A 20749-nucleotide genomic window follows, 5' to 3' on the forward strand; every position below is an offset into this window, starting at 1 on the left:
TTCAAATGTTGATCGCAAGATTTCGAATCTACTTTGCGATTTCAAATGGCCTAGTGCTGGTAACATTGTTAAGAGGCAGTGACAAGGACAAATGCAAGAAGGTGTGAGGAATAGTAGATCAAATAAAAGGAACTACTAACATCTTACACACGGAGTAGAGCTTTTAAACAGTAAATAATATTCAGATATATATTTTACATCTTGAAAGCACAACAACAACCCTTCTTCTATATCTGTCCTATTATTGTCTAACGAAATCTACAAAAGAATAAACAAGATGACTGATTAAGAATCATCTGTACCGTCATCATCAATGTCATCGTTATCCTGATACATGTCCATAAGCACATTTATCTGGCTTTGCAACATAGCATTTTGCCTCTCTACATCGGCACGCTTGCTTCTTTCTTCTAGCAGCTGTATTTGCAGATGCTCCAGGCATTGAGCATCCGCTTCCAACTGTTCGTTCAGACCATCTATTTCACGATCCTGCAGCATTGTCATATGATTAGTGTTTCTGTTGAATTTAAACTGAGCAAGACGTAAACTTGAAGACATTTAAAGAGGTTAGCCAAAACAGAACATGTAGATTAGAAGAAAGCAAACAAATGGTAATTTTGAGGACATCACCTTTCTATTCATTTCCTGTAGAGCGATTCTTCGCATACTTTCAACAACATCCACATTTACAAGCTTCCGTCTCTTTCCAGCCAACCAACCTTTGGGGTAACATGCAGCATCAAAGTCTGGTGGGGGTAGCAAAGTTTCAGCTGACGGCCTACGGCCATTTGCATTTGTAACCGGTTCCAATGGTTCAAATAGTGCCTTTCTACGCTCTGAGAGTTCAGTAGAAGGCTGGGATTCCTGCATCTTTTCATCAGCTGGAGATTCTTCTTGCTTTTGAGGTGTTTCATCAGCTGGAGACTCTTCTTGCTTTTGAGGTATTTCCAAGTTCTTCACACCGGCTACTAGGCGAAGTATTCTCTTAGCATGATAAATGTATAATATACAAAATATGAATTGTGTGAACTGTGTATTGATTGGGCTTATAGTCATCACTCTACTATCTTTACGGAACATGACATTAAACAGGACTATAATTTCAGAAGTATGTTCTCCAAACAAAATACCAGCACAACTATATTATGTTCAGAAATTGTCTGACTGTTTCAACAACAACAACATACCCAATGTAATCCCACAAGTGGGGTTTGGGGAGGGTAGAGTTTACGCAAACCTTACCCCTACCTTGGGAGGTAGAGAGACTGTTTCCGATAGACCTTCGACTCAATGAAAATTGTTGACTGGTTCAAGTTCAAATAGCATGAGCCAGTCTTCTGTACTTAAACAATATACTATTCAGTATGCCAATCAGAGACACTGGTATTATAGCATTTTAATAGGTTCCTTTCCCTTTTCCATTGCTTCTCTTTCCAGTGATTTTTTTAGAATTTGAAAAAATTGATACAAAGATTTGACAAAGGTCCAAATTTAGAAACTTCCCATATACAAAACTCAAGAGCTCACTAACTACTAATCTTCTCCTGTTGATCAGGGAAGAAACAAGTCTGCAATTTGATGTATCATTCACAAAAAACACTATCAAGCATAGGCGGATCCAGGATTTAACCTTTTCAGGTTCGAGTTTGAGATTCTACCCCAACACATTTGGTTTGACCTCTGTAATTATGGAATGATTATACCGTCTTTATATAGTCTTTAATTATATATTATATGTAACCTTACTTAAAAAAGGATCTTTTTTCTTTTCAATAAGATAATTCAAAGCTAATGTCTTTCTAAAGCTCCACAAGTCATCTTTCATCTTCTAATCCGTCTCGAAGAATTTCCAAATAAATTAAGGAGTCCACTAAGGGAAAAGGAGCATGTACATTAAAGAAATACAAAGTCAACAATGCAGGGCCAAATCACTATTTCTAGACAAGATCCGTGTGGAATAGATTAGTCTTACAAAAATAAAATATTGGAGCGGTAATCGGCTGTAGCTTATACAGGCAAATTTCCTTAACAAATAAGTGAAATTATGCAGAAGAAACATGTAATGTAATGTAATGAATTAATCAAACACACTCACCATGACAAAGACAACCAAAATCACTAAAAATCAATACTTTATTAATGGTTAATACTAATAACTAATATTTACAAAAAAAATTGTTTTTTATTCAAAGATCAAACTTCTTTATCAGCTAGAAATGACGTGCCGACAAAGTCGCCACCGAATCTAGCTAACATTGGACAAAACTACCCTCTACCCTCAACCTAACCTCTTCTCCAAAAAATAAGGAAATCGTAAAGATCATCCACCGAGTAAACAGAAAATTCAGATAAATATAATTTTTCCCAGAAAACAGTAAAGCAGGAGCGGAGCTAGAGTATAGCTTACGGGTTCACAAATTAAATCAATGGAATATGTACAAATTATTAATTCAGAACTCAATAAGTTAAAAGGACTACACCCCCAAACTCATAAACTTCAAATCCTAGCTCCGCCTCGTGTTTTCTAGTCATTTCCAGAAATAGATCTAGTTGTACCACATGCAACCCACAAATAATCAACCCCATTTTTCAATAAATCACTGTAGATACATGCAATCAACAAGTTCACTAGTACTAAATTGAATCATAATAAGAAGAAATATTACCAGATCTTTTCCTAGACTTCCATAAAACAGGAGTTGAAGAAACAGGTGAAAATCCCTCAAGAATTCCTTCCATCTTCTGCTGCTGCCTTACCTCCATAAATAACTTTCAAATTTCAAAAACACACACACATAAATAAATAAAGCAAAAAATTCTTTATCTTTCTTTCCTTTTCTTTACAAAAAAAATCAAAACTTTCTATAAGCTACAAGAGAAAAGAGATAAGAGAGAGAATTGATAGCGTAAGAGTTGAAGTAAGTTGTAGGTGTAAGCAAGGCCAAGAAACGTTTATTACCCAACTCTCTCTTCTGCCCCTTTTTTGTTTTTTGTTTGACAAGTAAACAAGATATGGTTGGGAAAAAAAAGCATAGAGGGTCACGAATTAATCAAGCATAATTTTTAACGGACATGATTTTGTTGTCTTTTAGTTTTTCACGGTGATGTTGATGTTTGGTTTCTTGTTTTGTGTTCCTATCTATCTCCGGACCCCGACACACCTTTATTTTATTCTATTATTATTTTGACATGGGACAAAATGGTACCTGGGTTTTTGTGATTTCTCTCAACACAACCGTCCTCCACGGAGAACAACAATTTAAACTATTCAATATTTGTGATGGAGCGATAAATATTTTTTTGTATTCGAATTTTGCGATTCGGCTTTATTAGGACTTCAGGTTGGACTTCTAGCAATAAGTAGTTTTGAGCAGCAATATCAAAAAGACTCTAAAGATGCTTACGAGTTATATTTAAAAGATAAAAATAAACTCTCTCTTATTAATAATGAAAAATGAAAAATTATGGCTAAAAACACTCTGCTAGTAGTCTCTTCATGCTTCTTAGGCCCAAGATGATGATACATTGGTCTTGGGCCTTCATGTTCTCTTTTGCTTATTTTGGATTGTGTATACAACAAGAATTTGGACTCCCTACTAAGTTGAAACAAGGGTAATGTAACACACATTTCAACGGGTTGGTCCAGACCACATTATCTCTAACTACCAATACAACATGTAATTTAGAAGGTATGATAAAACTTATAATACAATCACATACTATAGTATTGTAAAATCAATCATTGATGTATGTATGTATTAGGTAGGCTACCCACACCATGAAATGTGATCCTTTTCCGAATCTAGGTTAACTGAGGAAATTAAAACCATACAAAGAACTGAGGAAAGAACAAAATATGATTTCTACTTTTGTAACACTGAAAACCGAATGAGTTAACAGACTGAAAAGGTGCAAGAATCATCACCTTAACTGACGATCTTAATTAACCAAAGGAAAAGAAAGAAGAGATAAAGAGACATGCCATACACAATATTCAAAAAAAATAATCTCATGCACGGGGGATCAAATACCTCTACTATAGAATCAGTCATACATCAGCTCTTAGTTGTAAGTTCCAGTTTAATATCTCTCTCATTCACAGGGGTTTAAATGCTGAGTTTCTATGTAACTTTACATAATCTCTACCCATGGGGGGGAATCCTATTGTCACCCCACCTTCTATATGTACAGTTCCACGAACTATACCCTAATCCTTTACAAAAAAAATGTTTGGGAGCCCCTTTCATTCTCCTTCACAAAATTTAAGCCCTCTCCCTTCCAAAACAATTCAAGTCACATTATGTTTCACCTATAACACAAGGTATGCAAGGAGGATTTGTTGCTTGATCTTGTGGTGTGATTTTCTGCAGGCACTCGTCATGAAATACATGCCCACAGGGAAGAACAGCAACGGGTGGCGCTATAGCAGGACGAGTAAAAGGGCCTTCAGGATTGAACATCACATTCCTCTTGCATATTTTGCAGTTCTCTGCAACGAGTTGAGCTGGTTCCTCCAATCTTGCTGAAAAATTCCAACACTACATTATTACAATGCTGTTTCAATGGTGGAATATTTAGCAGTAAAATGAGTTCATTATATCTTCACATAGAAATACGAACAAAATATAGATTTATTCACACTCTTATGACTTGATGTGATGCCTTTCTGACATATCGATATTATGCTGAAGTTCTTAGATTCCTCCAGTTGTAGGTTGTAGGGGGCTCTAGTTCCAGCTTTGATTTTTGGTGTCACCCTTGGGGTTTTGTGGACGTGATGTGTTCATAAATGTTCACATAAAGTACCAAGAAAATTTTGCAGTTGTTATGATGTAATGACTTCTCAACTCAACTACTAAAATATATATCATACGACACAATTGTTAATGTAACTCAGTACTTGTACCCATCCATATTCCAAATCCTATAATTTAGATGACAAATTCAACATATAAATACGTATTGTACTGTAAACCTGCACCTGGCTGTCCATGTAACTTAGGTCCTAGGCCACATGAGGAGAATGGGGCAAAAAACATTGAGGGCAAGTATTAAAACATCCAAAAATTTCACATAACCCATTTTCAAATATTGAATTTTCTAATTTTGGGTCCCTCTCTTCTCTCTTAGTTCATCCTCTTCTTCCTTCTTTTCTCCTTCCTTAATCTTATCAGCAATTTCTTCATTATTATGCAGTCCGTCCCAAATAACCAGGAATTATTTTAAATAGCTAGAGAACAATTTCAGGTCGTTTAGTTAAAAAATCAGGAAGTTGTTTAGATATCCTGAGAATTGTTTAAAAGAAGGGGAAATATTTAAACATCCATTAGTTATTTGGAAGTGGAGGATGGGGCAGAGGGGATAGAGTAGGGCGATTTGTGAAAATAAGAAAATAATGGGGTTTTAAAATAATGTCATTAACTCTAATTAAAAGAAAATAAGAGACATCCTTAACATTTCTCAACACTTGAGGTCTTTGACACTTGATAAAGGACACACTCTTATAAATTGTTGGCTATAGTCACGTCTATGGTGTCAAAACTTGTAATTTGTTGAGATACATATGCCACAAGAATAGACACACAACAGTGACACAGTGTTGTGACATAAATAACACAGCTACATGAGTGATCAAGTCAGAGTAGGGAGGCAAAACACTGGCATTCACCGATCAACTCATGGAAATGTCAACAAACAATCAAGTTGTACATATATCCGTGGTAAAGAAAGCACCAGAACAGTATCTTGTAGATCACAGACTAACAAACTACATTACAAAAATACAGAAAATATAAGAATGTGAGATAGCTTGAGATACCTTGCAACTTTGCACAGAGAGCAGGAAGAGAAGGAGAAGATGCAGGAACTGGAGCAATAGTGATCGGCCTCGGAGGTGCTATCAGCAGTTGATTACTATGTTGAGTCAATTTTCTCCTCCGCTGAGACGTCGGAGCAGTTGGAGGGGCTTTACTTGGTCTTCTTCTTTTGAGGGAAGTGGGGCCATCAAGATTTGAAGCCTGAGGGGCCACATCAACCTTTGATATTGGAACGCCTTGACCTTGGTGTAGCAAATGCAATGAGAGCACAAATCAGGAATCAGCACATTTTGGTTCTAAAATGTGCACGTCACCAAAGATGCAAAAGATAGATATTGTCATTGAAATAGCAACACTAGAGAGTTCCTTAGATTGGGTTTTGTGGCATACCAGCATGATATGGGAGTCCACTAACATTAAACTCTGCTGATGAACCAACTTGAGGCAGACCTAGATAACATAAGAACAATCTCTTCAGATGTTACGTAGAGGTCAGATTACTTTAAATACATAGAAAAGCAAATTGGAGCATCATCAGATATATGAATAAAATTAGTAGATACCCATTACAAAAGAGGGGTTAAGAAGTTCAGTGGGGTGCATTTTAGGTCCATGATTTTGAGACTGATACGAGTTACCTACAAATGAAAGCCAAAGAAGAAACAGATAATGATAAAAGCACCAAATAAAAAGTATAATGTGAACTCAAGCTCCGCAATGTGCTAATTTCTGAGTTAAATGAATTCGTTTAAGAGTACGCATCCAGTATGGAGTAGTGGAAGTATCTGGAACGGGTGCATCCTTTTTAGTGTATTCTGACGAATCACACACGCAATGCCTACACCCATTCTAATGTCATCTTCCACTTCTTACACTTCACTTTACAGTGCCTAAATAAATATTTCATGGAAGCTTAATATATTTCTCACTTCTTTTTTCCTTTTTTAAAGGTAAACTATTTTTCTGGCTTCATTTTTCATCCTATGAACTCATTTTTAAGTTCCAACATGACTTACCCACTCTAGTTTGCTGGATGCCGCCCGTGCCAGGAAGAACACCCTCTCGAGTTGCTTGAGAAATAGCTCCGTCATTAAGCTGGACACCTAGCCTCTTGGGAAATTGATTGACAAGGGCAGGTTGGATGCCACTCCATCCCTGAATTTGAGCTCCCATTCCTTCAGAATATAGGTTATTCCCCCAAGGATTCAGAACATTGACAAAAGATTGCTGACCTGAAGAAATTTGATTGTAGCAGAGTTAGGACCGCAGTAAGTCAACAACCAGCAGCTGAAGTAGACTAAGAGGCAATTTATAGAATCCATGAAGACAAGAGTAAAAGTATATAAGAGAAACTCAAAAGAGCAGTGCATGTAGCCGTGAAATGAAAAAGGAGGATTCCTAATCAAACTCACATGTTGATAGCTCACATCCTCTCACCCGATTCATGAAAATTGGCTATAGAGTCATGTTTAGGCAGAACCAAGTTTATGACTTAAGAGGCCTATAATTTGTCAACACGTCAGATCAACCATTTTAACAACTCATACACAGATATACTTAACTCTCCAAAAGGTAGTACTCTCAACTCTGTCAACTAACAATACAACCAAGAAACAGAGTGCACAATTACAGCTTTGTCAACCCCCCACTTCCATAGAAAAAATTGACCACCACCTCTGTTTCAATTTATCTGTTTAACTTTCATTTTAGTTTGTTTTAAAAAATAAAAAGTTATATGTAGCAAGTTCCATATTTCAACATGCCATTTTAGTCGTGACACTTCCTAATAGGAATGGTGTGACATATTTAAGACTACATGATTCAAAAGGTATTTTTGGTATGTTTCTACACACTTAATGATTGAAATGGAAAAGAATTAATGGAGTGTTATGTGATAGAAGAATGATTGCCAAAGTGAAAGGTAAGTTCATGGAACAAACAACCTATGCATACCACTAGATCTTTTAGTTCTTTACACACTGTTGCCATTTCTCATAGCATTTTGTTCACACTGCATCACTAAGATATTTCCTCTTTATCAATATGTCTGAAAATGCAACTTAAAAGAATTATAACTTCTGTTGGAAGACAAGACTTTTCACATTCAAAGAAGCTAATTCTATCGGTCAAGTCAATTTTATTTGCAAACATTATTTAAAATGAGGTTAACAGACTCTCCATAGTCATGTTTGTTTGTTTAAGGGTCTACCATTTACCAGGACTGTCCTGGACACTGCCAACTCAGAACATAAATGGCAAGAAAAACAACAAACTGAGCTTGTTAGACACAGGAATATTTTTGGAATTCTGATACAGTACGCACAAAACAATCAGTTCTCATTTTTGACATTGAAAAATTCAATCATATGCACATGTCAGCTAAGCTTGTGGTAAAGTACGAAATGGATAAATTGGTAAGGGGTAAATTCAGCAAACAGAAATAGAAATTCATACACACACCTAATTGGTCTTGCCTCACTCTGCCGCCACCATGACTGAGAATAGCAGGTCCCATGAAAGATTGATTCCTGACCATGTTTGTGTACAGGTTGCTCTGCTGATTAACAGTTGGTTGAGCTAATACCCTAAGCTGTTGAGCAGATCCAGGAGCTGCTGCCATTCTACCAAATCCAAGATGAGGGTGTAAAGTTGAATTGCTGCTAAATGGTAATGGAGGAGGAGGCAAACCACCTTGGGCATACATGAGAGGATCAGGTTCACAAAGTCTTTGATCAGCTTTACCAACAGCACCAAAATTTCTGGCATTAGATGAGTTGAGTCTCGCATCTGGTGCATACATAAATGGAGGTGCACTGATTCTAGAGTCTGGAGCAAGCACACCCGAATTCAAGGCTGCTGAATTTGGGAAACCACCACTATCACACTGGAAATTTGTAATACCACCAGGAGAACCATGAATTAAACTTGGAAGATTTCTTCTTGTTTGTTGGATGTGAGAATTGTTATTTTGTGGTAAAGCAGCTTCCTCCAGTCTGCTGCTGACCTCTTTGCTGTTGAATCTAAGAATTGATCTATCCTCTATATTACTTCCCATTCCAAGGGTCAGAAAACTACCATCCATCCCTTGTGACTGAAAAGGAACATGATTGACGTTGGCATAATTTTGAAACCCTATTCCGCCAATACCTATAGCATTTTGCACATTATACCCTACGCCAAAAGGGCTTCCAGGCATTTGACTAATACCTGTTCCTTCCCCAGCCTTTTCAAAACATCCAGCTCCACTGCTTTGCATAGGCATAAAATTCATGCCAGCCCCAGGATTCTGGAAGCTCTTGGACAAGACACCTTCATTCATGAGTCTATTCAAGGTCGGTGTTTTGTTATTCGCATTTGAATGGTTTATCTCTGCATTATTTTTCATGCGATGTGACATTGCCGATGGACTGTGAAAGCTGGGTGAAATATTTCTTACATTCATCAAATTCGGTTGAAGATGGTGGTGATGTAAGGAATTGAGATTCATCAAATCAGCCACCTCAATCTCATTAACATTTCCTGGAAGAGGACGGACCGCAGGCAGAGATACAAAAGGAAACGATGTGACATTAGCCCCTGAACTGAATCCACCTTGGATAACACCATTATAATCAACGGCTCCACTTTGACTGACGCTAAGAGAAAGACCATTAACACTTGAATCTGGCAGGTTCTCTGTTTTGTCACCTCCCATTGATAATCTTGAATCTGATCAATTAAATAAAAATTAAGCTTAACATAAAGATATCTACTTCATAAACTAACGAATGAAAAAAGAGAAAGAAAAGCATAATAATTCTACTTAGATCCTTCTCTGGTCTCTTCTTTCCCTCATCAACACTTAGGTCTGGCAGGTTCTCTGTTTTGTCACATCCCATTGAAAATCTTGAACCTGATCAATTAAATAAAAATTTAGGCTTAACATAAAGATATCTACTTCATAAACTAGAGGAGATGACAAAGAGAAAGAAAAGCATAATAATTATACTTAAATCCTCCTCCAGTCTCTCCATGACTGAAACTGATGTTGTAATTGCACATAGAACAAAACAAAATCTAATCTATTCTAGAGATGAGACAATTAAGCAAACTTTTGGGGTGGGGGAGAGTTCCACCTTGAAAAGGTAATCTATTCTAGAGATGAGACAGTTAAGCAAACTTTTGGGGTGGGGGAGAGTTCCACCTTGAAACGGTATCAAAGAACATAGTACTTCAGATAGAAAACCAACATCATAATCCTAAACAATTTCAAACAATCACATTTTCACCAGACTGGCACATCAATAGAACAAGAAGAACAGGCTGAGAATACACAAAAAATGAAATTACAACACACATTTCTATATGAAAGGCTGCAAAAAAGGGGACGCGCCAAATTCTTCGCGCCATTTTCATTTGTCAAAGGCCTATTAAAATCTCCTTTCATATACTACCAAAATGAGATATACGATGACTTTCTCATATGCCGATCACCGAAACTAAAAGGTTAACTACTTAGAACAGTAGACTACACTTAATGTGATCCCACTAGGCCCAAATAAGCAAAACAAGGAAATCAAACCAACACAACAGAAAAAATCGCTACCCTGTAAACCCACAATCGTCTCTAAAACAAGAACAGGCTGAGAATACACAAAAAATGAAATTACAACACACATTTCTATATGAAAGGCTGCAAAAAAGGGGATGCGCCAAATTCTTCACGCCAATTTCATTTGTCAAGGCCTATTAAAATTTCCATTCATATTCCAAAATGAGATATACGCAAAGACGACTTTCTCATACACCAATCACCAAAACTAAAAGGTTAACTACTTAGAACAGTAGACTACACTTAATAGGATCCTATTATGCGCGCCAAATTCTTCGCGCCATTTTCATTTGTCAAGACTTATTAAAATCTCCTTTCATATACTTCCAAAATGAGATACGCAAAGATGATTTTCTCATATGCCGATCACCGAAACTAAAAGGTTCACTACTTAAGAGCAGTAGACTACACTTAATGTGATCCCACTAGGCCCCAAATAAGCAAAACAAGGAAATCAAACCGACACAACAGAGATAATCGCTACCCAGTAAACACACAATCGTCTCTAAAACAAGAAGAACAGGCCGAGAATACACAAAAAAATGAAATTACAACACACATTTCTATATGAAAGGCTGCAAAAAGGGGATATGCCAAATTCTTCGCGCCATTTTCATATGTCAAGGCCTATTAAAATCTCCTTTCATATACTTCCAAAATAAGATATACGCAAAGACGACTTTCTCATACACCAATCACCGAAACTAAAAGGTTAACTACTTAGAACAGTAGACTACACTTAATGTGATCCCACTATGCGCGCCAAATTCTTCGCGCCATTTTCGTTTAAAGGCCTATTAAAATCTCCTTTCATATACTTCCAATATGAGATATGCGCAAAGGCGACTTTCTCATACTCCGATCACCGAAACTAAAAGGTTAACTACTTAGAACAGTAGACTACACTTAATGTGATCCCACTATGCGCGCCAAATTCTTCGCGCCATTTTCATTTAAAGGCATATTAAAATCTCCTTTCATATAATTCCAAAATAAGATATACGCAAAGACGATTTTCTCATACACCAATCACCGAAACTAAAAGGTTAACTACTTAGAACAGTAGACTACACTTAATGTGATCCCACTATGCGCGCCAAATTCTTCGCGCCATTTTCATTTAAAGGCATATTAAAATCTCCTTTCATATAATTCCAAAATAAGATATACGCAAAGACGATTTTCTCATACACCAATCACCGAAACTAAAAGGTTAACTACTTAGAACAGTAGACAACACTTAATGTGATCCCACTATGCGCGCCAAATTCTTCGCGCCATTTTCATTTAAAGGCATATTAAAATCTCCTTTCATATAATTCCAAAATAAGATATACGCAAAGACGATTTTCTCATACACCAATCACCAAAACTAAAAGGTTAACTACTTAGAACAGTAGACAACACTTAATGTGATGCCAGTATGCGCGCCAAATTCTTCGCGCCAATTTCGTTTAAAGGCCTATTAAAATCTCCTTTCATATACTTCCAATATGAGATATGCGCAAAGGCGACTTTCTCATACACCGATCACCGAAACTAAAAGGTTAACTACTTAGAACAGTAGACTACACTTAATGTGATCCCACTATGCGCGCCAAATTCTTCGCGCCATTTTCATTTAAAGGCCTATTAAAATCTCTTTTCATATACTTCCAATATGAGATATACGCAAAGGCAACTTTCTCATACACCGATCACCGAAACTAAAAGGTTAACTACTTAGAACAGTAAACTACACTTAATGTGATCCCACTATGCCCAAAATAAACAAAAACAAGGAAATCAAACCAACACAACAGAAAAAGAATTCTACCCAGTAAGCACAACAAACAATCGTCTCTATTCCCTACCCTTGTGTGTCATAAACCCTAAATGTCATTTCGCAGAAAACCTAGAAAATGGAGGAAAACCGATACCCCCACCATAAATTCCTCCTTGCGATTGTTACAAGAATCTAAGAACGGAAAAGTTCAACAATCCATACAGTACTACTCTGTCTATACCATCAAACATGATCAGAAAGAAAAGTATTCAAACCACATTAATTACACACCCAACCGAACCAATTTTATTAATTTTTTTAAAATTAAAACAAAAGATTTATTCAAGAACTTGCAGTTATACCAACGATAAAAGATTCAAATTAATGTATAACGATTTAAATCTGTATGAATTCTCCGGCGGGTTCATAAGAATTCTTACCGGTGAAGAATCGTATCTGATCGGCAAAAGTGAAATTTTTTTAGAGAGAGAAAGAGAAAGGTTTTAGAGGGAGAGAGTGGTGGTGGTGGTAGGGTGTTGTAATGTGTGTGTGTTTTGGCGCTTCTAAGGGCTCTATAAAGAGTTTTTAAAGGGTTCGGTGTGGGGCCATTTGTTTCTTTTTGCTCTATGACACGTGGACTTGAACTACTCAGATGACGTGGCATTAGTGATTCGGTGTGACCGTGTGATTCTACAATATGTTTACATCCCACCAATCGCGTCGCTTGGTGTCTGGGCTTTTTCGTCTTTTCGGGCTAATTAACGAGGGTAGTTTCGGAATTGGGGAAAATTGGAATATAGTATAGCGTAATTAAAACGCACCAAGGCTAGAGCCGTTTAGAAGTCTGAAATAAATTAAAATAAGTGAACCGTTTTGACTAATTCTAGCAGATATATTCTACAAATTAAAGTTGGTTAATGTAATTAACTTTGTGATTGTAATTTTAGAAGGAGACAAAAGGCAAAGGCATTTAATTTAAGTCTTTGGTAATGGTCCCACTTGACAATAGAAAAATTAATTATCCATTGCACCCCACAAGTGAAATTAAAGAAGAGGACAACATTTTACAAAGTTAATAATGTATTGTCAGCAATAAGATGTCACCACCCTCGTGTCTATCTATCCCTACTACGTCTCTTGTCAAGTCTTCGCTGCAAAGGAAAATGGGGGTCGAGTGTATTCTCATAATTCAAAAAGTAAACTACTAGTAGATACGATCTTGCTTTTTAAATTTGCATATGTTTCATTTTCAACATATCCGATGTGTCTGATCAGAGTAGGATGTATCTTAATATTGGTCTTTAATATATTTAATATAATTTCAAAAGTGAGGTCTGAACAAATAGGATGTACCTTACATCTACCTCGTAGACTAATAGGCAAAGAAATAAGAACTTTAAGGGTGTGTTTGGTATGAAGGAAAATGTTTTTCTAGAAAATGTTTTCCTGGAAAACAAATAGATTTTTTACTTATTTTCTCTTGTTTAGTTGGTGACTAGAAAATATTTTCTAAAAAAGATTTTTTAGTGTTTGATTTATAAATGAAAATTATTTTTGAGAAAATCTTTTATTTTTACTAGAGAGTAGAAAATAATTTTTGAATTGAAATTGAAAATATTTTTTAAAATAAACTTAAATTTTTTTTTTGGGTTGAGTGGAGTGGTGGGGCTGGCGCAAAAAAATGAAAATTTATTTTTTAAAAACAAACTTTATTTTTTTTGGGGGGTGGGGGCAGATGAGGGGGGGGGGGGGCGCGGGTAGGAGTGAGGTGTGGTAAAAAAAATAAAAATTTGAAATTAAAAATATTTTTTAAAAACAAACTTAAATTTTTTTTTAGGGAAGGGGGGTGGGGGGTCGCGGGTAGGGGTGGATTAGAAAAATAAAAATTTGAAATTGAAAATATTTTTCAAAAACAAGCTTTAAATTTATTATTTTTTCGGGGGGAGGGGGGGGGTAGGGTGGTTGAGATAGGGTGAAAATAAAATTTTGAAATTGGAAATAATTATTAAAAACAAACTTTAAATTTTTTTTCGGGAGCGGGAGGGGGAGGGTGGTAGGGGGCTGGCAGGAGGGGGGCAATGGGGTAAGGGTGGGATAAAAAAATAAAAATTTTGAAGTTAAAAAATATATTTTAAAAAAAGCTTTAAATTTATTTTTTCAGCAAAACAATTGTATTGAAATTGGAGGAAAATTTTGAAAAATGTTTTCCTTACTTTTTGAAGGGAAGTTATTTTCTTTGAATTTGAGGAAAATAAATTGATTTGAAAAACATTTTATCGAACCAAATATGAGAAAATTGAAAAACATTTTCCAAACACACCCTAAAGGTGGAATTCATTTCAAAAGGAAAATAAAGAGAGAAATTGGAATCTAAACAACTCCTGAATTTGATAGTAAACTATCAAGTGGATGTACAGAACTCTTCTCTCCACCAGTGAGAGACATGTTTCTCCTCAACACACGGAACAAGGGTACGAATCATTCGAAGACCCCACAAAAATTAGGTCCCAATTCTGAAAATCCACGTAGAGATGGCAATAAATCAACAACACGACAAATAATAAGCATGGAAATAGTAAAAGCTATGTTGCAAAAGGAAAAAGGAATATTCACAAAGCATAAATACAAATCCATAATATTTAACTTAACGGACAGAATTTTTTTGAGATATTGCAAAATTATTCTTCTGTAGAAACTTCATTATCTCCTCACAATTAGTCAAAAGAAATTACGCCTAAAAGAATGGATTATACTCTTTAAAAAGAACAAAGATTAGTGAATTTAAGTAGAGTTCAAAACTGGATATCACATTTCTATGCAGCTGAATAACAAAGGCCTAATTTTGTAGTATCATGAGCCTTCCACGGCTAATTCTCAGAAGCCAGACACTACTCTTCTTTTAGATGTTGCTGGCGGTTACAGAAGATAATGCAGCCCAAGGATGTCACAAGTCCCACGAGGTAACCAGCTATAGCTCCATAAGTCACACAAATAGGCCATTCCTACATGCAAATACCAATTGTCCGTGAATGAGAACAAACCACTTACTAAAGCATTTTCCAACCTCGTGCCGAGGTCTGCAAATTAGAAAAACGTGATCTTTCCCTCAAGAGCATAACCAAAATATGAAAGCTTCTTACACTCCACTTCTAAAACCTAGGAAATGAAAATGCATATGAAGAAATTAGTAATCAAGCACCAATGGAACCAGTGAGTTGCTAATAATTGTAGCCTTTTAACTGGTAGGGGTGTGTGTTCAGTTTTTCGGTTTTTGATTTTGTAAAAGTGTAACCCAATTCAATCCAAAACAAATTTGGTTTGGTTTGGTTTTCCTCTATTCGGTTCCGCTTTTTTCGGTTTGGTTATTCGGTTATGTCAATAATTAATAACATAACCAAAGTAATAATATTGAATCTCTTAAATATACTTTATAATATAAATCATAAGTGAACTTAAAACACAATACTTATAAGTATACCTATTATAGATGTTCAAACATAAAATATAAATGTAATCATCATGAAAGACAATAACCAAAAAAGGACAAAAGTGGTTAACTCCAACTTAATTCTAAACCTAAGCATTATATATATATATATATAAAATTCGATTTTTTCGGTTTTTATTTTTTAAAATCCGAAATCAAACAAGAAAACCAAACAAAGTAATCTATTAATCCAAAATCAATCCAAATAAAAATTCAGTTTGATTTGATTTGGTTATTTGATTTAATCCGAATAGTGCACACCCCTAGTACCAGCTATCAGCAGGTACATCTAAGATAATACTCCCTTCGTTTGAAAAAGAATGACATCCTTTCCTTTTTAGTCTGTTTAAAAAAGAATGACCTATTTCCTTTTTTTGGCAACACTATAATTTCAGTTTTTCACATGGCATTGTTTAAGGTTACAAGATTAAAGGACATTTTGGTATATTTGACATAACTTTTTTTTTTATGACAAGGAAAACCCGCAGCTGCTACCCTTTGGGTGCGCAGAGGGTAAAACCCCTGCTCCTATGCAATAGCTCGCAAACCACTTAGGAGAGGTAACCCTATATTTGACATAACTTTAATTTAAGATCGCAAAATTGAAAAAACTTCTTTATTTTCTTAAACTCCCTGTAAAGTCAAACTAGACCATTCTTTTTTAGACGGAGGGAGTTATAGAAAATCACCAAGACTCACAAGAACTAAGATGCAACTTCATATAAACAAATGTATGAAACACTTCTGGTATAAAACTGCCTCTCCCTCCTTCATTTTTCACCTTAACGGCTACTGTTTCTATTCATCTGACACATAAAGGATGTAAGATTCGAGCGAGGAAAAACATAAAGGAAATTATGATGGAAGACGCATGCACGAAATAGCACTTTAGCTTTTTGTATCAGGATATAACAAGAGCTGTTTTATTTTACTTATACTCTTAGTGTGGAACATGGAGATCTTGTTAACAAAGTAGACTTAAGTGGTGCCCTTACTTGAGCAAAGAATTTTACAGATAGCAATGCAATCCGATCTTACCCCCAACAAAAAGGAGCCACATAAGCGCCAACCTTTTTTCTTCTCTCCTTTTGATCACTTTATCTTTTGCATTAGTACTAGTATAGCAGGATATAATACTTCATTATGGTAAATGAACTATTAGCTTAGTTTCTTTAAGAAGAAATCATCTAACAGATTCCCAACACCTCTCATTCACAGCTATGGTTCACTTCGAAGTGTCCAGAGCAACACAAACAGGTTTTCCAGCAGATGTGTGTGTCTTCCATAAGGACGAGCTATACTAATCGGGCCACTGATGAGGTGGAAACAATCTACGAGGAAGTGCAAAAAACTGACAAGGTTTGCCTTGCCTTCTAGCAGCACTTGGTATCCTACTTTGATATGTACAAGGTTCCTCAAGATTGTGTGAGGTGGCCCTACTTACCTTAAAAACAATCCAGAGAAGAATTTGTCAAAAGGGAATATAATATAAACAAGGTCATGCGGAGAAACTTTTATATGCCTTTCTATTGCAAGACTATCAAAAGATCATATCATGGACGATTGATGCTTAGTGAATGCAATTAATGCATTTGAAATTCAAATAATCTGCACCATGAAATGGACTACAATCTCTCAAATTGTGAACCTCGAGTCCTTGACAATCAGTTAACTTACCTGCCATGGGCTTTCCCAATCAAGTGGCATTGGCCAAGCACCAAACCATGCTCCAATAACAGCTCCATGAGCAGGTAGACTGATCATATAGTCTGTGGACTCACTGGCTCTGCAAAACAAACATACTGAATAAGCTCTAGGATAGGTCTTAGATATAAATATCAAATGCCCATGGATTGAGGAAATGAAAATTACTTTGTTCTAGCAAATATTCGGTGCCAATCAGTCCACGATGAACCAAAAACACAAGCCGCTGGTACAAACTGCCAAACCAATATTTGATAAATTTACGTATCCCCAGAAAAGATCTTTTTTTTTTTTAAAGAAGCTAAACCAACATAGAAGAAAAAATGAGCAAGGACAAAATATCAATGCTACATCTCATAAACGTGTGGCCTAAGTGGTCAAAGTATCTTATCATTTCATCAGCTTTCTGAATACAATAACTCCCAGGATTCCCTACTGACTTTTCTTTTCTTAAATACATTGATCATATTTTCTGTAAGCATGAGATGAATCCATAAACTTTACTGTTGTAATCTTCTTGGTAGCTTATAAGCCTAAGAAATCTTTTCATGCAGTAAATAGCAAGTCCTAGCTGTTAAGACTTACAGTGAGTAGTGACATCAGAAGAGACCAATTAAAGGTCTTGGGGAAATACCTGTTATAATACAGGATCAAAGATTAGTTAGGATAAGAACTACTGCATTAGAGAAGCTATAATAAAGAGAAAGTAACAGAAAACCATTATATGTTGCATTAACATAGTCCCAGTTGAGGTTGGATAGGGCAGCATAAAATGACTCCTACGTCATCTGAAACAAAAACTCAAACTAATCTCAGGCATTTTTGTGAAACATAGAGAGCCTTTAACATGTCTGATGATCATCATAGGCGGATCTAGGATTTGAAATTTATGGGATCAAGTTCGAAATTCTACGATAGTTCATTTGTTATTGGGTTCGAAATCAATAATTTACACTTATTAAGTGAATTCTTAACACTTATACATGGTCCGAGCAAAAGCTACTAGGTTTGAATGAACCTATAACTCACACTCTACATCCGCTTTTGATGATCATGCAATAACATTGTCATAATCTATGTTCAATGATAGATCAGCTCTATTTTCCATCCAACCTCAACTGTGGCTTCATGTTTCAGTATCATTATTATAAAGGAATAAAAACACATATACAGGATTACATACTCGAAACCAACAGGTGCTCCTAATATAGTAGCTCCGAGTGCATTTACTACGGCTCCTATAAACATTATATAAAATAATTCATGAACAATACTATATGAATCTTAGACAAATGACATTAATTATATAGTTCCAATAACAGACTCTACTTACCGGCAGGAAGCGCCAGCAAGCCTCGTCCTACAGCTTTGACGTACTGTGAAAGCCACAAAAAAAAAAACGAATCAATTATAGTAACAAAATATGTAAGTTGTAAAAATAAATTCAAACAAAACGAAGGTTTAGGATTACAGAGCATTGGGTCCTATCGTGTCGAAGGTGACTGTAAAGAAGAATGAGTACTGGAGCCAGAAACACCTGAGAAACTAAATTCGAATCAAAATAAGAATACAAATAACAGAGAGCGAAAGCAGATTATCTTATAAAATTTTCGGATTGCGAGATTCATACCGAAATCATACGAAGAGTTTGGGATGGATGCGTGATGAGATCGAGCGAGTAGATATGATTAGGTATACAGAAAGCTAAAGCTAACCCTAGTAAGCATATCAGATGAAGAGTAATAGCTTTCAATGGTGATACAGACAATATCGTATTTCCGCCATTTTCATCATTCTTCTTCATCTTCAGCTTCATCTCCCTAATTCTGCAACCAAACCTGAAATGAGGAGAGTTATTTGGGCCTAAGCATACGGGCCAAGTCTGTAGAGAACTTTAACCGAAAGAACCGTACAGTCTTTTTCTTTTCACTCAACAATATACTATGTGATATTAAAAAAAAAAAAAAACTGACATATTTTGTTAAGAACTAATTAAATGAAATGAGGATAATATTATAATTACAAACTTTGAATTTACAGGAAAAAGTAGCATTATGAAAGAAGAAGATATGATATGATTATTATTTAGTAGAAAAAAAAAGTAGCACCAAGTAGTATAAGAAGCATCGAGTATGAATAATTTAGCAATACTCCTATTAAGTGGGAAGGAAAAAAAAAAGAGAGGAGAAATATTGTTAGCACACTATTATCAACTATGGTCATCGGCTCATCACATATTATTATTAAGATCACAAGCATTATCGCTATCCATCAACTACAATAATAAGTCATAATCATCACTAGTCACTATTTATAATTATTATCATCATCTAACTGTTATTATTTATTGATGATAGTATTAATATTTTATTGAATTTTATATTTGTTATTTTTAAAAAAAGATATTGATATATTTAGATGTTAGAAACTAACATGCTAATTTATTTCAGATATGCATTTAGATTCAATCGTCTTTAATATTAATAGAATGAGATATATAATGAGGCCTAAACAGCTAATCGCCATGACCTGATCTCAATCTACAATTAGAAAAAATACTAAATGATTGTGTTGTTGCTAATTAGGCAACATATATAGTTTATTAGCACTTGAAAAGTCAATATAGTAATTCCATGTGCACTGTTATTTAACACCACACCATCATACTAAATTATTTTTAATTCTAACGAAAATTGATGGATTTTTTTTCTGTTTCTCACTCGATGCTTGATATCTATATTAGAATCTAATTGAATTTTAATTCATATCGAAAAGTCTCACATTAAGGGAAAAATATTTTCTAATAAAGATGATTTCACATTCAAGAGACGCAAATCCAAGATTTATAAGTAAAGATGAATAAGTATTTACCACTTCACTATCGATAAATTAATGGACTTTTAAGTGTGATTGAAAGTCATTTGGAACTCAATGCTCTGACACATGTATTTAACTCACTCAAAGTACAGTTGTATGTATGCATTTTTAAGTGGAAAGAGAAATTTATAGAAAAGGCAAGAAAAAATAACAGTTACCAAACGTGAATTAGTCACAATGTAAATGATGCTAATAATCACAATGTATATTTCTAAAGTATAAACTAAAGATATGTAAAATACGTTAAATTTATTTTTTAATCTTATGATTCAAGCTAAAGATCAACCTGAAAAAAAAAACTACACTTTAAAATATTTTTTAAAACAAATAAATTAAAACGAAAATAAACAAATGGAGAAAGGACCAAAAAAAAGGAAACCACATGCTGTTCCTCACAAGTGACAACCATTTTTAGTTTTTGCCTGAAGTAGTGCATGTGACAAATAATGGTGACATATATATACTGACATAATTTCTTATCTGTCAAATTTATATAATCACCATTCATT

The 20749-nt window shown here is 35.2% G+C and overlaps 3 protein-coding genes across 8 annotated transcripts; all 3 read right to left on the minus strand.

Moving 5' to 3' along the window:
• Nucleotides 1–104: 104 nt before the first annotated feature.
• Nucleotides 105–2949, minus strand: LOC125859301 (protein HEADING DATE REPRESSOR 1). 4 transcript variants are annotated; one of them, XM_049539012.1, is made up of 3 exons: nucleotides 2667–2949; nucleotides 631–965; nucleotides 105–489 (listed from the first exon to the last, which is right to left on the minus strand). In XM_049539012.1, exons 1-3 carry the CDS (start codon nucleotides 2761–2763, stop codon nucleotides 286–288), a joined length of 636 nt encoding a protein of 211 aa, XP_049394969.1. In that variant the 5' UTR covers nucleotides 2764–2949; the 3' UTR covers nucleotides 105–285. The 4 variants fall into 4 exon arrangements, with proteins under 4 accessions (XP_049394969.1, XP_049394967.1, XP_049394966.1 ...); XM_049539010.1 differs by having other exon boundaries at nucleotides 105–531; XM_049539009.1 differs by having other exon boundaries at nucleotides 105–531; nucleotides 631–968; nucleotides 2667–2889.
• A 1028-nt stretch (nucleotides 2950–3977) lies between these two features.
• Nucleotides 3978–12705, minus strand: LOC125859285 (uncharacterized). Of its 2 annotated transcripts, XM_049538986.1 has the most exons (8): nucleotides 12613–12705; nucleotides 9619–9708; nucleotides 8277–9524; nucleotides 6833–7048; nucleotides 6380–6454; nucleotides 6207–6266; nucleotides 5819–6058; nucleotides 3979–4522 (listed from the first exon to the last, which is right to left on the minus strand). In XM_049538986.1, exons 2-8 carry the CDS (start codon nucleotides 9692–9694, stop codon nucleotides 4299–4301), a joined length of 2139 nt encoding a protein of 712 aa, XP_049394943.1. In that variant the 5' UTR covers nucleotides 9695–9708; nucleotides 12613–12705; the 3' UTR covers nucleotides 3979–4298. The 2 variants fall into 2 exon arrangements, with proteins under 2 accessions (XP_049394944.1, XP_049394943.1); XM_049538987.1 differs by lacking the exon at nucleotides 6380–6454 and having other exon boundaries at nucleotides 3978–4522.
• Nucleotides 12706–14875: 2170 nt separating this feature from the next.
• LOC125859300 (uncharacterized) lies at nucleotides 14876–19222 on the minus strand. Of its 2 annotated transcripts, XM_049539008.1 has the most exons (9): nucleotides 18994–19213; nucleotides 18835–18900; nucleotides 18697–18739; nucleotides 18547–18601; nucleotides 17949–17997; nucleotides 17532–17599; nucleotides 17337–17445; nucleotides 15313–15328; nucleotides 15158–15174 (listed from the first exon to the last, which is right to left on the minus strand). In XM_049539008.1, coding segments are annotated over exons 1-9 (594 nt in total). In that variant the 5' UTR covers nucleotides 19180–19213; the 3' UTR covers nucleotides 15158–15172. The 2 variants fall into 2 exon arrangements, with proteins under 2 accessions (XP_049394963.1, XP_049394965.1); XM_049539006.1 differs by lacking the exon at nucleotides 15313–15328 and having other exon boundaries at nucleotides 14876–15174; nucleotides 18994–19222.
• Between the last annotated feature and the right edge of the window lie 1527 nt (nucleotides 19223–20749).

This window comes from Solanum stenotomum, chromosome 3, assembly GCF_019186545.1.
Source record: "Solanum stenotomum isolate F172 chromosome 3, ASM1918654v1, whole genome shotgun sequence".
In the NCBI taxonomy this organism is placed as follows: Eukaryota; Viridiplantae; Streptophyta; class Magnoliopsida; order Solanales; family Solanaceae; genus Solanum; species Solanum stenotomum.

Bases quoted from the DNA above. Each gene is read 5' to 3' on its own strand.
- LOC125859301 (XM_049539009.1), bottom strand. From the start codon at position 2,763: ATGGAGGTAAGGCAGCAGCAGAAGATGGAAGGAATTCTTGAGGGATTT. The intron at 969-2,666 runs GTAATATTTCTT...TACTTCGCCTAG, and splicing joins GAAGTCTAGGAAAAGATCTG to TAGCCGGTGTGAAGAACTTG. The intron at 532-630 runs GTGATGTCCTCA...CGTCTTGCTCAG, and splicing joins TACAGGAAATGAATAGAAAG to TTTAAATTCAACAGAAACAC.
- LOC125859285 (XM_049538986.1), bottom strand. From the start codon at position 9,694: ATGGGATGTGACAAAACAGAGAACCTGCCAGACCTAAGTGTTGATGAG. The intron at 6,455-6,832 runs GTAAGTCATGTT...TTTCATTTGTAG, and splicing joins CATCCAGCAAACTAGAGTGG to GTAACTCGTATCAGTCTCAA. The intron at 6,267-6,379 runs GTATCTACTAAT...TATGTTATCTAG, and splicing joins TAACCCCTCTTTTGTAATGG to GTCTGCCTCAAGTTGGTTCA.
- LOC125859300 (XM_049539006.1), bottom strand. From the start codon at position 19,179: ATGAAGCTGAAGATGAAGAAGAATGATGAAAATGGCGGAAATACGATA. The intron at 18,740-18,834 runs GTAATCCTAAAC...TGGCTTTCACAG, and splicing joins ACGATAGGACCCAATGCTCT to TACGTCAAAGCTGTAGGACG. The intron at 17,446-17,531 runs GTAATTTTCATT...TTTGTTTTGCAG, and splicing joins CGAATATTTGCTAGAACAAA to AGCCAGTGAGTCCACAGACT.